General features: G+C 34.1%; 2 protein-coding genes across 3 annotated transcripts in view; one reads left to right on the top strand and one right to left on the bottom strand.

Moving 5' to 3' along the window:
- Positions 1 to 6,870, top strand: part of LOC144965966 (uncharacterized) — a 14,667-nt gene extending 7,797 nt beyond the window's left edge. Inside the window, exons 5-9 of one of the 2 annotated variants that reach the window (XM_078901884.1) lie at positions 1 to 28; positions 893 to 1,121; positions 1,627 to 1,738; positions 2,439 to 2,492; positions 3,958 to 6,870. The exon at positions 1 to 28 is cut by the window's left edge and continues 222 nt beyond it. In XM_078901884.1, the coding sequence (XP_078758010.1) occupies positions 1 to 28; positions 893 to 1,121; positions 1,627 to 1,738; positions 2,439 to 2,477 (408 nt within the window). In that variant the 3' untranslated portion in view covers positions 2,478 to 2,492; positions 3,958 to 6,870. The remainder of the gene's footprint in view (positions 29 to 892; positions 1,122 to 1,626; positions 1,739 to 2,438; positions 2,493 to 3,957) is intronic. The other variant, XM_078901883.1, reaches the window with a different exon arrangement.
- The window catches only part of LOC144965967 (dye-decolorizing peroxidase YfeX-like), a 28,026-nt gene continuing 19,738 nt past the window's right edge, over positions 6,713 to 15,000 (bottom strand). The window contains exons 7-9 of the mRNA XM_078901885.1: positions 14,751 to 14,799; positions 13,581 to 13,676; positions 6,713 to 10,699 (exon numbers count right to left, since the gene is read on the bottom strand). Coding sequence (XP_078758011.1) covers positions 10,449 to 10,699; positions 13,581 to 13,676; positions 14,751 to 14,799 — 396 coding nt within the window. The 3' untranslated portion in view covers positions 6,713 to 10,448. The remainder of the gene's footprint in view (positions 10,700 to 13,580; positions 13,677 to 14,750; positions 14,800 to 15,000) is intronic.

Here is a 15,000-nt window from a genome sequence, read left to right as displayed (position 1 = left end):
GCCACTAGCAATACGGGTTATGTAGAGGGTAGGTGCATAATACTTTTCTTATTCTAATGTAATAACACACATTTGTAAAGAAATATTAATTTTACTTAGTCCCTTTCTTCTGCAGTGTGTAGTTGCTTTCTTTGGTTGTCCCACAATTGTTTTTTCAACTTTGTAATTGCCATGATCAAAATAACTGTTTTGACTAAAGAAACAAAGCATTTTGAATTGAATGTCGTTTTGAACAAAATCAATTATCATTTGTATTATATATATTAAATAGTGACTCAAAGGTTCTTTTATAGTAATTTTTCGATAGGGATAGAGCTATTCGGGGTGAGAAAGCAAACTATGTCCCCTTGCATCTTGATGTTTATCAAAAACATACAGGGATTTATCATTAGTAATGCAAACCTAAATCTGGATATAGAAATCATAGTGATTCCATTGACACATATGATAGTTCTTATTTAATATAAATATGCTTAAGATTGTCTTAACAGTTTAAACAAAATTCACCATGCCTTGTGGTAAAACTGAAGGGAATAAGGTCTGGAAGTATTCTAGCTTTCATACAAATGGTGCAACTTTCTAGCATCATGCTTTGGTTTTCCAGTTTTCAAAAATAAGATTTTAAATGTTATATTAGCCTGAGATTCTGTGATATACTCTATGTTCTTTTGCCATTAACATATTTATTCGAAGCGAAAAGCCAAACTTTGAAATCGAAAAAAAAAATTATTTCACTTGCAATGATAACAAAAATTGTGAGATAGAAACTAAACTGACAATGATGAGGAATTTTGGAAATTGTCTTGAAATTTTATTTTCGTCATTGTGATAGAATTCTGTCATGCTTTTTTTTCCCCTGCTCTTTTAATTTTAATTTTGCATTTTAAAACAGATAATCGAAGGAATAAAACAGCATCATACCGATCCCAGTTGTTAAATCTTCACACAAGACAAAATGTGTTGTCGAGTGAACACAACGAATTGATGGAAAAAGTTGGGAATCTTGAAAAGCAAATTCAACATACTTCTTCTCAAACACAAAGTATTGCAAACCAAGAGCATGAAGTGAAAAGAGCCATAGTCGATTTACAGGACAAACTCGTGGCTTTAGAAACCCACAGGTATTATTGCATTTAACTTGAAAAATTGTATTAGTATAGTGCACTTGGGGAGTAATTTTATAATATATAATAAAATTGTGGTTTAAAAAAAATTCATTTAAGTTTCAATATCATTTTTAAATTGTAAGCACAACTATTGATAATAGTTTCATATCATATTTTGATCCAATGGTATGACACTCGCCTTGTGATCTTGAAGTCTCACGTTCAAACTGTATGTGAAGCAAAGTTGAGCATTTGGAAAAAAGCTCCTTTCTCACATAATCTTCCCTTACTCGGGAGTGAACTATCTATCAGTAACAGCATTGTCTCTGTAGAAAAAAAAAATGAAGTGCAATGGTGCCTATATAATGTGTTTTGCACGCTTTTGCTGCTGGCTTGAGAACCCTTGTAAAGCTATATTGCGCATTATAAAATCTCAATTTTAATATCAAATATGCATATTTTTGTTTTAATGTGATCTTCGTATTCTGTCTATATTGCATTTTTTTTTCTAAATAACTAGAAAACAGTACGAGATCCAACTTACAGAACTTCATGATGAAAAATCTGAAACGGAAGGCAAAATAACATTGTTATCTGGAACATTGGCCTCTTTATTTCATGAGATTGAGAAGGTAACATTAGTAAATAGTAAATAGTAATAGTAAATAATGAATTTATATAGTGCCTAAATATCCACTTTAATCGTGCTCTGCGGCGCTTTACATAATAACAATGTTTAAAAAAAAAAAACAAATTTAATTTAAAAAATAATTTTTAATTAAATATCATGACACTATATCTGTATCTGTATCTGTATGGTTGGCGCTGAAGAAACCAATGGTCTGGTTGTATTTCAGCGGCCTCCTCATATTGGGCGCTGGCCCATGTCAGTCGGGCCTTGAAATCGTTTAGGTGTGGTGTCATGATGACCAGTTCATCCAGCCCATTTCACTCTGAGATAGTTCTAATGAAGAAAGAATTTCTGTAGTTTTGCGTTCTTGTCTGTGGGATTTTGAAGCAGTTCGAATTGTTTGTGGTGTATCCCTCAATGGGGTTTTCGGTTATGTGGTTGGTAAAAGTGAGTGCTCGGATTTTTCTTTTGTTTGGTCGTGGCATGAAAAAGGAGTCTGCCTTTATTGATGGTATTTGATCTGTTATAATCTTGAACATGAATGACAGACGGGTTTCTTTTCTTCTTTGTTGGAGGCTGATGAGGTTTCTTTCTTCTAACATTTTTGTCATGCATCCTGGGGTTCTGCTCTTATAGTTCCCAGTTATGAACTGGGCGCCTTGTCTCTGGACTCTCTCAAGTTTTTGAATATCCTCTTTCAGGTAGGGGTCCCAAGCAACTGCTCTGTATTCCAATTGTGATCTCACAAGTGCGAGGTAGGCATTTTGTTTTTTGCATGACGTTGGGGTGTGGCTAAGATTTCGGCAGAGAAATGCGAGGGTGCAGCTTGCCTTTTGGGTTATTTTGTTAATGTGTTTCCCCCATTTCAAGTCCTTTGAGAAGGTGATGCCGAGGTATGGGTTTTCGTCGACTTGTTTCAGGACTGTGTTGTTTAACTTGTAGGTCTCATTGTACTTTTTAGCTGTGCTGAGGGTGTTGCATTTGTTTGCGTTAAATTTCATTCCCCAATCGTTAGCCCACTGTTCGAGACTATTCAAGTCCTCTTGTAGCGATTTTTGATCATTTGCAGATTTTATTGGTCAGTATATTAGACAGTCATCGGCGAATAACCTAACCCGAGATTTTACTTGTAGAGGTAGGTCATTGATGAAACAAAGAAACAGTATGGGTCCTAGCACTGTTCCCTGTGGTACTCCTGATATGACTGGACATTCATCCGATGACGTGCCGTCTAGGACTACTTTCATGGTACGTTTTGTGAGGAAATTACAAAGCCATGTGTGTAGAGAGCCATGAATTCCATAATTTTCTAGTTTCTGCAGGAGTTTTTGGTGGGGCACTAGTATCAAATGCTTTGGAAAAGTCGAGGATACTGATGTCTGCCTGAGTGTTGGCATTCTGGAGTCTCAACAGGTCGTTTACAGTTATTAGGAGTTGGCTTTCACACAAGTATCCTTTGCGAAACGCGTGGTTCAGGTCAGTTAGGATGTCATTGTTCTCAAAGTGGTTCATCATGTTCTTACAGATTATATGCTCTTATAGTTTGGATATGACAGACGTCAGTGAGATTGGACAGTAGTTCTCTGCTTTATTTTTGTTGCCTTTTTTAAATACAGGTGCGATGTTTGCCTTCAGCCAGTCAATAGAGAGCATCCCGGTGTCGACCAATTTTTTTGAAAATTATGCATAATGTACTTTTGGTAAAATTCTAAATTTTAGGTGCCTTTTTATTCCATACCGTAATAATTTATTTCTGGATGAAATTTCTTCATTTAGAAGCAGTTTAAAAGAAGAAAGATGGATCTTTAAGTAAACTGAAGAAAAACTGACTCATAATTTGAACATTTAGTCACAGAATAATTTTCTAATGCATGATTAATGCATAATTTTGCTACTCAGTGATCTCCCCTTACTCAATCGCCTGTAGCGGTAATTAATTACTCAATGACAGCTTTAACTCTTGTAATCAGCAAGTGATACCGACGTTCAGGCTGGATCACAGAAAATGGGGCTTTTTGCTAAATGTTCAGTTTCAGCACGATTTTCGGTGCCGTGGCATATTTCTATCTAGAAGTTGCATAACTTTTAAAGATTTAATTCAGCAATTTATTTATTGCAGGAATTAAAGGTCATATTTAATTTTCAATCTTGTAATATTATTTATATTATCTTATATTCAAATAATGTCGTTTTATGAAATAAATTTTATAATCATTTCAGGTGAAACTACTCGCTGAAGGAGAGCAAAATATGGACTGAAGTCATTGGAATGGAAAATCCATCCTCTTTTGAGTGCATTCAAGCCATTGAGAGAAACGCACTGAAAAAATGATGTTTAATGTTGCAAGAAATACGTCTTTTATACACACGATTTTTAAAATACCCATTGTAATATTTTAAGCATTATGAAGAGAGACACAAGATTTGTGAGGTGTGGGATGGTGGTAGGTAATGGCTCTGTATCACAATAATTATATCCTCGTGTGCCAGAAATTTAATGTTTTCTAATTGGCAAGTAAATTTCTCACTATCATAACTGTCAAAATTTCTCAAGTTGGCGGGGAGGGAATTCCATACCCCTATTGTACTTGGAAAAAAGGACTGAATATGTGCATTCACTCAGGAGTAGGGTGGACGATAGCAGTGCTCATTTCTTGGGTTTTGTTTGTTTGTTTGTTTTTAAGGGTTTTACGGTGCTTGCAACACATTTAGGTTATATCAGCGCCAGTAAAAAGGAAGAAAATGGGATAGTAAAAAGTTCTAGAATTACAATTAAAGCACCCAAGAGAAAGTAAGACAAAGGGGAATGGGAACAAATAGGGATCAGATGTAGATTCCAAGAGCATACCACCAATGTACTTAGTTTGAGATCACCTATGTCTCATCCGGACACAAGCACAAAATCCAACAAAGAGGAATTCACTCAAATGCTTACATTATACATTAAAAATAACCAATATAATAATACATAACAGAGAGATGATTTACAAGGAAAAAAAATATCATCTCCCAAAACAATAACTATGCATTTGACTGTTTCCCTCTCAGCCAGGACTCCGACGAGGGCCCGGAAAAAACCAAGTAATCTCATTCCAAGACAAAGACAGAAAGCTTGTTGGATAAGATATAAGGGGATAGAAGACATAGTATGTACCTCCCTGCCCGCTATGGGAGGTCAGGATCCCCACCCAGTTGGGTTTTGTTGTCGGTCTTTGATTGGGGTTGCTGTTTGTCCTTGTATACATTAAAAAAAGATCTTTAGTTTATGTTTTCTACTTCTCTTTCAATGTCATCCATTTGCTGCGCTCTGCCATCATGTTTGTTACACTTTTTGTTTTTGTTTGTTTTTAAGGGTTTTACGGCGCTTGCAACACATTAAGGTCATATCAGCGCCAGTAAAAAGGAAGAGAATAGGATAGTAAAATGTTCTAGAATTACAATTAAAGCACAAAAGAAAAGGTAAGACAAAGGGGAACGGGTTCAAATAGGGAACAGATGTAGATTCCAAGAGCACACCGTTAAAGTACTTAGTTTGAGATCACCTAAAAGTCTCATCCAGACACAAGCACAGGTCCCAACTAAGAGGAATACACTCAAATGTTTACCAATCATATAACATAATATGTAAACTAAACATAATACAATGCATAACAGAGAGATGATTTACAAGGAAAAAAATATCATCTCCCAAAACTATAACTATACATTCGACTGTTTCCCTCCCAGTCAAGGAACTCCGGCAAGGATCAGGACAAAACTAAGTAATCTCATTCCAAGACAATGACAGGAAACAATTGGAAAACAGGTATGGGGGGATAGAAGACACAGCATGTACCTCCCTGCCCACTATGGGAGGTCAGGATCCCCACGTTGTTATTGTTCTTATGAACAAATCTGCAGACACGCCTTTTGACTTTTTCAAGATATAACTCAAAAGATATATTTTTGGTGCTTATACATTGTTCATTCATTACACATCAAATCTATTTACATTTCTATAGACAACTTTCCTGTAATTTGTCGTGAATATTGATTTACTATGGGAGCAGAGTGCTTAAGATGGATTGTAAAATGGCATGCTGTGCACACTTATTATATATATCTATATAAGCAAGAGTAACAACAGAGGACACTATACACAAGTAAACAATCAGGGTTACACGCATAGTCATGCTTATTGCTTTCTTCCCAGTGTTGTTTTGTATCATATCAAATTATAAAAGATTATGATATAAAGACTGGTATGACCAAGACATGTGTTAAAACTTGTCTTATTTTAATCTGCAGATCATAAATTCTTCTATGACTCTTCTATTGACCGCTTACGATTGTCAGGGAAATTTTGAGAAGTGTACCAATAGACAAAATTTAAGGTGAACTTAAATGATTAATAGGGAAAGAGTTGAATTTCAAAGGGTGAGCTCAAAACAAAACCATTATTGTCATCAACTTGCTTATGAGGTATGTTCATGTTTTAGGGCTTTTACAACACTTGCAACACCATAAGTATAAGGTAATTTCAGTGCCCACAAAAAGGAAGTTGATGGGGGAAAAGTTGCAAATCTGAAAATAAAAGCACTGAATAAAAAGTTAGATAAAGGGGACTGATTCAAATAGGGAACAGAAGATTCCAGGAGAAATCCATCAATGTACTTATGGAGATGGGAAGGCATGGGTTTTGATCATCTGAATACAATTTGAGTGTTTTACCCAAAGATGACCCTCTTGATGTTTATATTCTCATTTTTGACCAGTCTGGGAATTTTTTATTTTAAATGGCCATTGTTGATCACCCGACATAGCCAATACCCTTTTGAGATGATAGATTACGAATGATTAAAAGTCTATCTTCTTGGTTATTGCTCCAATGTCCTTGATTGCTAGACTCTTGGTCAGGAAGGCAATACTGCTTTAGATTATGATAATATCGTGATTTCCTGTCTTTGCATTGCTTTCAGAAACGAACAAAACGCAATTTAATTTATTGAATTTTTATTGTACTTCTGAATGATTTTGTTGTTGCTCGCATTGAATATTCTTTGTACTTGTGAGTTAATTTTTTGTTGTTTACTTAATGTCATAACATGAATAAAAATATCATCGTGCAAATTTCAACATTAAAAAAAAATAAAATTCTATATTGTGCAGTTTCTGGGTCATGGGATATGAAGACATTATTGGAATAAATTATTTAAGATGTTTTGTTTTAATTGAAAGGACTTGATAAAGAATGCACATGTTAACTTTTTTGCTATACTTATTGTAAACAGTTGCAAAAATGTTATAACAATATGTTCATATCACGGTGAGCAAAACACGAGTTATAAACGATAACCTTGTGTTGATATAGGTATATACAATGCTTGCAACATTTTCCGGACATTTACCACCAATAAAAAGGAAGAAACTGGGAAAGCCAAAAAATAATTCTAGATTTAGAGAAAAAGTAAAGCATTGGATCAAATAGTGAACAGATGTATATTTCAAGTGCATATTATCCATGTACTTAGTTTTAGATCACCCAAAGTCCCATCCAGTAACAAGCACAAGATCCCACTAAGAGGAATATTCTCAAATGTTTACAAAATATTCTATTCAAAACAAATATATAACAGTATAAAACAGAGAGATGATAAACAAGGGAAAATAAAATAATTTCCCAAAAATAATAATACATCATTGATTGTTTTCCCTAAGCCAAGGACTTTGGCCAGGACCCAGTCAAAACCAAGTCTATCATTCCAAGAAAATGAAAGAAATCAACTTGGAAAATGAAAACAAACAGAGGTATAGAAGGTACAAAAGTAGCCTTCCTACCATGGGAGGTCAAAAGACTCCACCAAAACAACACAATAGACTTGCATGGCTTTATGGTCTTGTGGCATGATACTCGCTTTCGAATCAGAAGGTTCTGGGTTTGTACCTCACTTGGCGTATAGTTGAGTCCTTGGAAAGGCTCTTTACTCACACTCTCATCGTACTCAGGTTTAAAATTACTGCCTGGCCGTTAACAGCAGTCTTTTTCGAAAAACAATGTTAAGATTGCTTACAGGCATCATGTACGGTTCTACTCGTTACGTGTTGATGTTGGTCAAAGACACTTTGTAAAACGCTTTTGAGTGAGCATATTTATTGGATATTGAGCTATATAAAAGCTTTTTTTTTTTTAAAATTCATAACATAAAAAAATAAGTCAGCAAAACTGCTTTATGTTTTGTTCATTTTTTATGGGTTTTACTGCGCTTTGAACACTATTAGGTCATTCCAGCATCATATAAAAAAAAAAGAGAAAAAGGGAAAAAAGTAGATTTGAAGTTTAAAGCACCAAATAAAAAGTAAGACAAAGGGGACTGGCTCAAATAGAGAACAGGAGATCCACGAGCAATCCATCAATGTGCCTATTTGGTTAAGTTCCAACCAGGTTCAAGGATACGAAGGATACACTCAAATGCTTTAAAACACTATATGTTAAAAGCTAAAAACTATAACAGTACATAACAGAGAGGTTATTTATAAAGCAAAAAATATCTCAAACAAAAAAAAAGAAGAGCTGTACATTTGATTGCCTCCCTCTCAGTTAAGGATTCCATCAGGTTTGTTTTTAAGGGTTTTACGGCGCTTGCGACACATTAAGGTCATTTCAGCGCCAGTAAAAAGGAAGAAAATGGGATAGTTAATAAAGTTATAGATTTACTATTGAAAGCATACGAGAAAAAGTAAGACAAATGGGAAGGGTTCAGATAGGGAACAGATGTAGATTTCAAGAGCACACTATCGGTGTACTTAGTTTGAGATCACATAAATGTCTCATCCAGACACAAGCCAAGCACAGGTCCCCAATAAAAGGAATACACTCAAATGTTTACAAACCAATATATATATTTATAACCAAAAAAAAAACAATATCCGACTCTTTCCATCCCAGTCAAGGACTCTGGTCATGACTAGGACAAAACTAAGTAATCCCATTCCAATACAAAGACAGAAAGCAACTCGGAACAAAGATAAAAGGGGATAGAAGACATAGCGTCCTCCATGGCAGGTCAAAGACCCCTTCCAGATAGTGAATTAAATCAAAAACAAAATCTCTCTTTCTTCTCCCCCTCCCCACCCCCTTCACTATAATAAAACAAAACAAGTAAAACTTTTCAGCTACATATCCTATCAAAGGTTGGGGTGGAATCTAAATACGACTCATGACCTCGAAACTATTATACTCCTTTCATTTTGCAATAACATGATAGCAAAAATATGAGGCATTCCTAAACTTTGTAAAAAAAAAAAAAAAAAGCAGTTTATTCCAGACACCTCTAAAAGTATTCTTGAACACCTGTGTTAAAAATTTCGAACTAGGTCCTAATTAGGACTTCAAGAATACTATATTATGTCTGGGTAAAGCAGATACCAACAAACAATTTTGACGTTAAAATGACCAGAATTTTTTTTTGGTTTAATTTTCGACACTTTAAAATATTATATTCATTCTCCTTTATAAATCAAACCATTAAACCAAGTCTCATATTTTTTTTATAATAAATTATATTTTTAAAACCACTTTCTTATGACCGTTTTGAGGTTTAGGATCACAATTAACATCAGCCCATGACAAGGATAAATAGCAACATGGTAGAGAAAAAGAGATTTCATTCTTTTCTCCTTACTCAGGTCAATGAACCTATAGCAACAACCACAAAATAAGTTAACAATATACTTGTTATTAATAATATCACTTTATTAGTAGTTATTCCAATCATATTCTAATCAATTGCTCGGCAGTAAGTGAAGCTTTCCATGCAAAATCAAGAATTAAATCCCAGTGAAATAAATCCTGAGTAAAAAAGCAAACTAATTATGACAAACAAAATGTATTTATGACAAGAGTTTGATATATTCAACTACAATTTTGAGCTTAACTCTCAAGAACAACCTAATAAAGTACAGTATGAAAAGAACAACAAGAAGCACCTTAACAGAAATCAACAATAGCAGTAATAACCTTAGTATACTTGTATAATAAAATGTGATCTCTTTCAAAATATAGTCTTTGGAATGAAATGGCACATAAATATGTTTTCAAAACGTACTTTGTTTTAATTCTCAAATCCACATGCTTTTAATTGTATAAATATAGGCAAGAAATGCGGAAATATAATTTTTTAGGAGAAGAGACACATCTTTTAAAAAATTGTTGTATTTCACTTTTGAACATTTAAACGAAACTAAAAAAAAATAAATAAAACATCATTGTTTAGTTAGTGTAAAGGCTATAAATGAAGTCTTGATTCATATGAAATTGTAAAAACGATGTAAATGATTTTAAAAGGTGTATACAAGAATTTCGTGAACAATATAATTAACTTTCAATCTCACAACAAAAATTTTTGATTTTAAAAACAAATAAAGTTATGGGCGAATCAAATTTCAGCATTTCTTTTCCCTTCTTTTTCAAGGTAATAGAAAATACTGTCAATTTCCAGACCAGCACAACTGAACAGAAAATAAAATTTGGTTCCAGAATGTATTTTTTTCAAACATATATTAGGGAGTTTCATAAACCAATGTATCATGTAATTTCGAAGAAAAAAATTATGTCACGCCTAGGATCAAATTTTATTGTAAATGATTATCAAAAATGAGTTGCTGGACACAAAAAACCTGAATGAAATGAATATATACCAATGTTCCTCATAAAAATTATCATCCAAAATTGCTTATGCAAATTTAGCCAGCTCTTTTTCACCAGGGAAGTACCAATAAGTACCCTTGACATTCTTAGTCAGTCTCATAATATCGTCACTGTGACCATCTCCCCCAGCACCAACCATACGGTCCAACATAAACTCGAAGTTGTATGGATCTTTGGCATAGCCGATGAAAAAGAGACCAGCTTCCCCACTGATGCTTCCAAAAGGCATGGACTGTCTCACAATCTCGACAGGCTTAGGTTGCTGGAAACTGTTGCCTTTAGAAAAAAAAAAAAAAAAAAAAAAATTTAAAACAAACAAAAAAATAACGAATCAAAAATATAAATCGTGTGACATTGAGCTAGGGACTTTAATATTTACTCCTTAACCATAAATTTCCAATCAATATCATTTCTATTTAAGCACCGAAAGCTTTATTAACATATCAAAATGACTAAATCCCAAATTTTTATTATCTCTGCAGCAGTGCATTGATGGATGAAGAGTACAGGAAGTACCGAAGTGGCCATTTTCATTAATTTTCCAGAGCACCTTATTCAGATGCCAACATAACACTGCAGAAACTTAAAAATGAAAAATCCACTCGGATTTTAGATTTCAATGCTGATCATGTAGGCCCTACATTACCACACCCATCTCAGCCAAATGAATCCAATTATAAGTGTTAGCACCACTCAGAACTTGTCTTCACTGGTGTTTTGTAGTTAATGGATATGGATGCGTTGTATATAATCAGATAGATGCAGACGTAAGTTTCTTAAAGTTCAATTTATCTATCTTTGATATTGAGGGTCTTCTACGTTTAGTACATCCATAAAGAAACAAAATGGAAGAGCACCAATAATTCATAGATGGTGATACAATCACAAGTGTGCATACAACTAATTTAAGTATTTCTAGTAAATGAGGTGTTACTGTTATAGTTAATATACAATCTTTTATTGAAAATTATAGTATCTAAATGTAGAAGCTCTTTCCACATTTCAAATAACGTATCATATGATTGTAAAAGAATCATAATCATTAAGGTTCACATGGGTCAAACCTCTAAATAAACTAATGAAGTTAACAAAACAGTCCGCAGCACATCTACATTTTGAAACAACAAAATGATTCCCAATATCAGAAGGAGTGAGACAGACTTATACAATGTCATCTAACTTTTTAAGTCTGTAAACAGAACAAACTATGAGGGATGTCGCAAATATGTTTTGTTTTGATTTTAAGGGTTTTATGTGCATGCAACACATTTAGGTCATTTCAGCGCCACTAATAAGTAGGAAAATGTTTTTTTTTTGTTTTTAAGGGTTTTACAGCGCTTGCAACACATTAAGGTCATATCAGCGCCAGTAAAAAGGAAGAAAATGGGATAGTCAAAAGTTCTAGAATTACAATCAAAGCACCCAAGTAAAGGTAAGACAAAGGGGAATTTGTTCAAATAGGAAACAGATGTAGATTCCAAGAGCACACTATCAACGTACTTAGTTTGAGATCACCTAAAAGTCTCATCCACACACAAGCCCAGGTCCCAACTAAGAAGAGGGATACACTCAAATGTTTAAAAATCATATATAATATTTAAACAAAACAATACAGTGCATAACAGGGAGATGATTTACAAGGAAAAAAATATCATCTCCCAAAACTCTAACTATACATTTGACTGTTTCCCTCCCAGCTAGGGTATCCAGCCAGGGCCAGGACAAAACCAAGTAATCTCATTCCAAGACAAAGACAGAAAGCATGTTGGAAAACAGACATAGGGGGATAGAAGACACAGTATGTACCTCCCTGCCCACTATGGGAGGTCAGGAACCCCACCCAGTAAGAAAATGGAATAGTAAAAAAAAATTTTAAAAAAATCCTAGGTTTACAATTAAAAGCACCCAAGAAAAAGTAAGACAAAGGGGACTGGTTTAAATAAAGAACAGAAGTAGATGCCAAGAGCAAACTACAGATGACAAGAGCAAACTATCAATGTGCTAAGTCTGATATCACCTAAAAGTCCTTTCCAGACACAAGCACAGGTCTCTGCTGAGAGGAACGCACTCAAATGCTTACAAAAGCCTTTAAAAACAAATAACATAATATAACAAGAGATGATTTACAAGCATAAAATGTCTCACAAAACTATTAACAATGCATTTGACTGTTTCCCTCTCAGCCAGACTCTGGCCAGGACCAGGATAAAACCAAGAAATCTAATTCAAAGACAAAGACAGAAAGCAACCTAGAAAAGAGAAAACCTTACCCAGGATGTAGTGGAGATTGTTTTTGTTTTTAAGCGTTTCATGGCGCTTGCGACACATTCAGCACCAGTAAAAAGGAAGAAAACGAGATAGTGATAAGATTCTAAAATTACAATTAAAAGGACACGAGACAAAGGGGAATGGTTCAAATAGGAAACAGATGTAGATTTCAAGAGCACACTATCATTGTTGGATAAAGATCTGAACAAATGTTTATGAAAGGTGCCAGATAAAGCAAGAAAGAAAAATGCAAGAAAAAAAAACATCCCAAAAAATCAGACTACCTGGGGATCAAACCTCAAATAATCTGATTACCGATCAGATTGCTGCCATGACTAGCAATAAATAACAGAGAGAAGATTTCAATTTTTTAAAAAAATCATCTCCCAATACTCTAACTATACATTTGACTGTTTCCCTTTCAGTCAAGGACCAAAGCTAGAGCCAGGACAAAACTAAGTAATAACCATTCCAAGACAAAGACAGAAAGCATGTTGGAAAACGGATAAAGGGGGATAGAGACACAGTACGTGCCTCCCTGCCCACCATATGAGGTCGGGAACCCCACCCAGGATGTTGTGGAGAATATAATGAATCAGCAATAGAAGAAATAAAGAGGTATTCAGAGGACTCAGCGTCAAAGAACTTTTTAAAAACCTTATACATTCGATTAAAGAACAGAGTAAGTAACAAAAAACAACAAAACAATGGGCAGAGATAAATGTATCTATGGGATTATGAAAATTCATGGAGAAAAAATCAACAGAATAAAAGGCTTTGAATATCATGAACAAGTAAAGAAACCAAGGGGAAATAATCAACCAAATGATGGCAACCATCTTCCTTTCTACGTCCCCTCTTCCACTCAAAAGTTATTACCCAGCCTTACCTCCAGTCATTCTGGCGACATGAGATGTGATTGTCTTACGAGAGAGCTCTGTGCTATCTCCCTTGTCTCTTCCAACCCAGCTTTCAAGTGTCCTCGCTTTGAGAAGAGATGATTTTTAAAGCATAAATTATAATTGTAAAAACTGGTACAACCTCTCTCTCTTTCTCAAACCGCCAAATCCATAAATAAATCACAATATTGTAATCGACATCATCTGCTTGCGAGCTATCATATCATAAAATTATTTTTTTTGTCTACAGGGTGTCCATAAAGTCTGGGTACATGGTAAAAGTACAAATTCCTCTTTAAAAACTCAATCTTATTCGATTGGGATGTAAATGGATTGTATTTTAACTACACATGACCTCTTCTTCATTGAAGAAAAGTATCATTCAGCCAAATCTCCACAATCTATAGCATAAATGAATAACTAAAAATAGAAAGTGAAGTACGACATGTACATGACACCCCGTTTATATTTATATCTACTTTTTTCCCAATACACCTTTGTCAAAACTAGTGCAACCCTCCAACACCATCACAAATCATCATCTTGAAACCATCTCCTCTTCCTTGTCGACAATCATGACAATCAAAACAAATAAATATTTCTATTTTCTGTATCTTTAAAATATATCATGTCTTAGTTTCATAATAAAATTGTATGTTGATAGAAGGAATATCAGAAATATCAATAACATCCATAGTATAGTTTGGCGACATTATGAACACCAAAGCTGCTTAACAATACTGAACCCACTCAAGAATTAAGAAAAAAAAAAAAATAACAACAAACCCATCCCACCCCCCCCCCCCCCCCCCCACACACACACAAAACATTGAATATTTTTTTTTAAACGTACAACAATCAGTAAATAAAATAACATAAATTATAACAATATTAAATAAATCAATAAAGGACAAGTTTAAGTCAACGTACACTTATTTAGAAGTCTGACATTTCGAATTGTTATGATCTCTTATTTGTTATGGAATTAATCTAAAATCAATGCAAAATATCAATGAAAACAAGCCTACATTCGTGTTCCATTATCAGACCTCCAAATATGCCACATAGATTCAAATAAATGTCCACAAATGATTTCCTCTCTATCTGCAATCAATTATTTCAGACGAGCTTCACAGTTTACACAAAAATTTTATACTTACGCTTTTCTGTGCTAATTAAATCCAAATTATGGATCCACTTTTGAGTTATCTGTTAAATGGGATACATGAAGGAACTAGAATTAATCGATGATGATGATGATGAAAATTTACTATGATCAAGCGACTCCTTTTCAAAATAGTTTTGATAGAGCTAGAGATCAGGATAATATTTTAAATTAGTGACATTGTTTAAATTTTGTTTGATTTCATGTGATCCTTGTAACAACAGCATTTATAGATGATACACCAT

The sequence above is a fragment of the Berghia stephanieae genome, chromosome 2 (genome assembly GCF_034508935.2).
Source record: "Berghia stephanieae isolate SIO BIC M18660-M18661 chromosome 2, UCSD_Bste_1.3, whole genome shotgun sequence".
NCBI lineage: Eukaryota > Metazoa > Mollusca > Gastropoda > Nudibranchia > Aeolidiidae > Berghia > Berghia stephanieae.
Note: the sequence above shows the minus strand (reverse complement) of the source record. Positions and strands in the feature narration are given on the sequence as shown.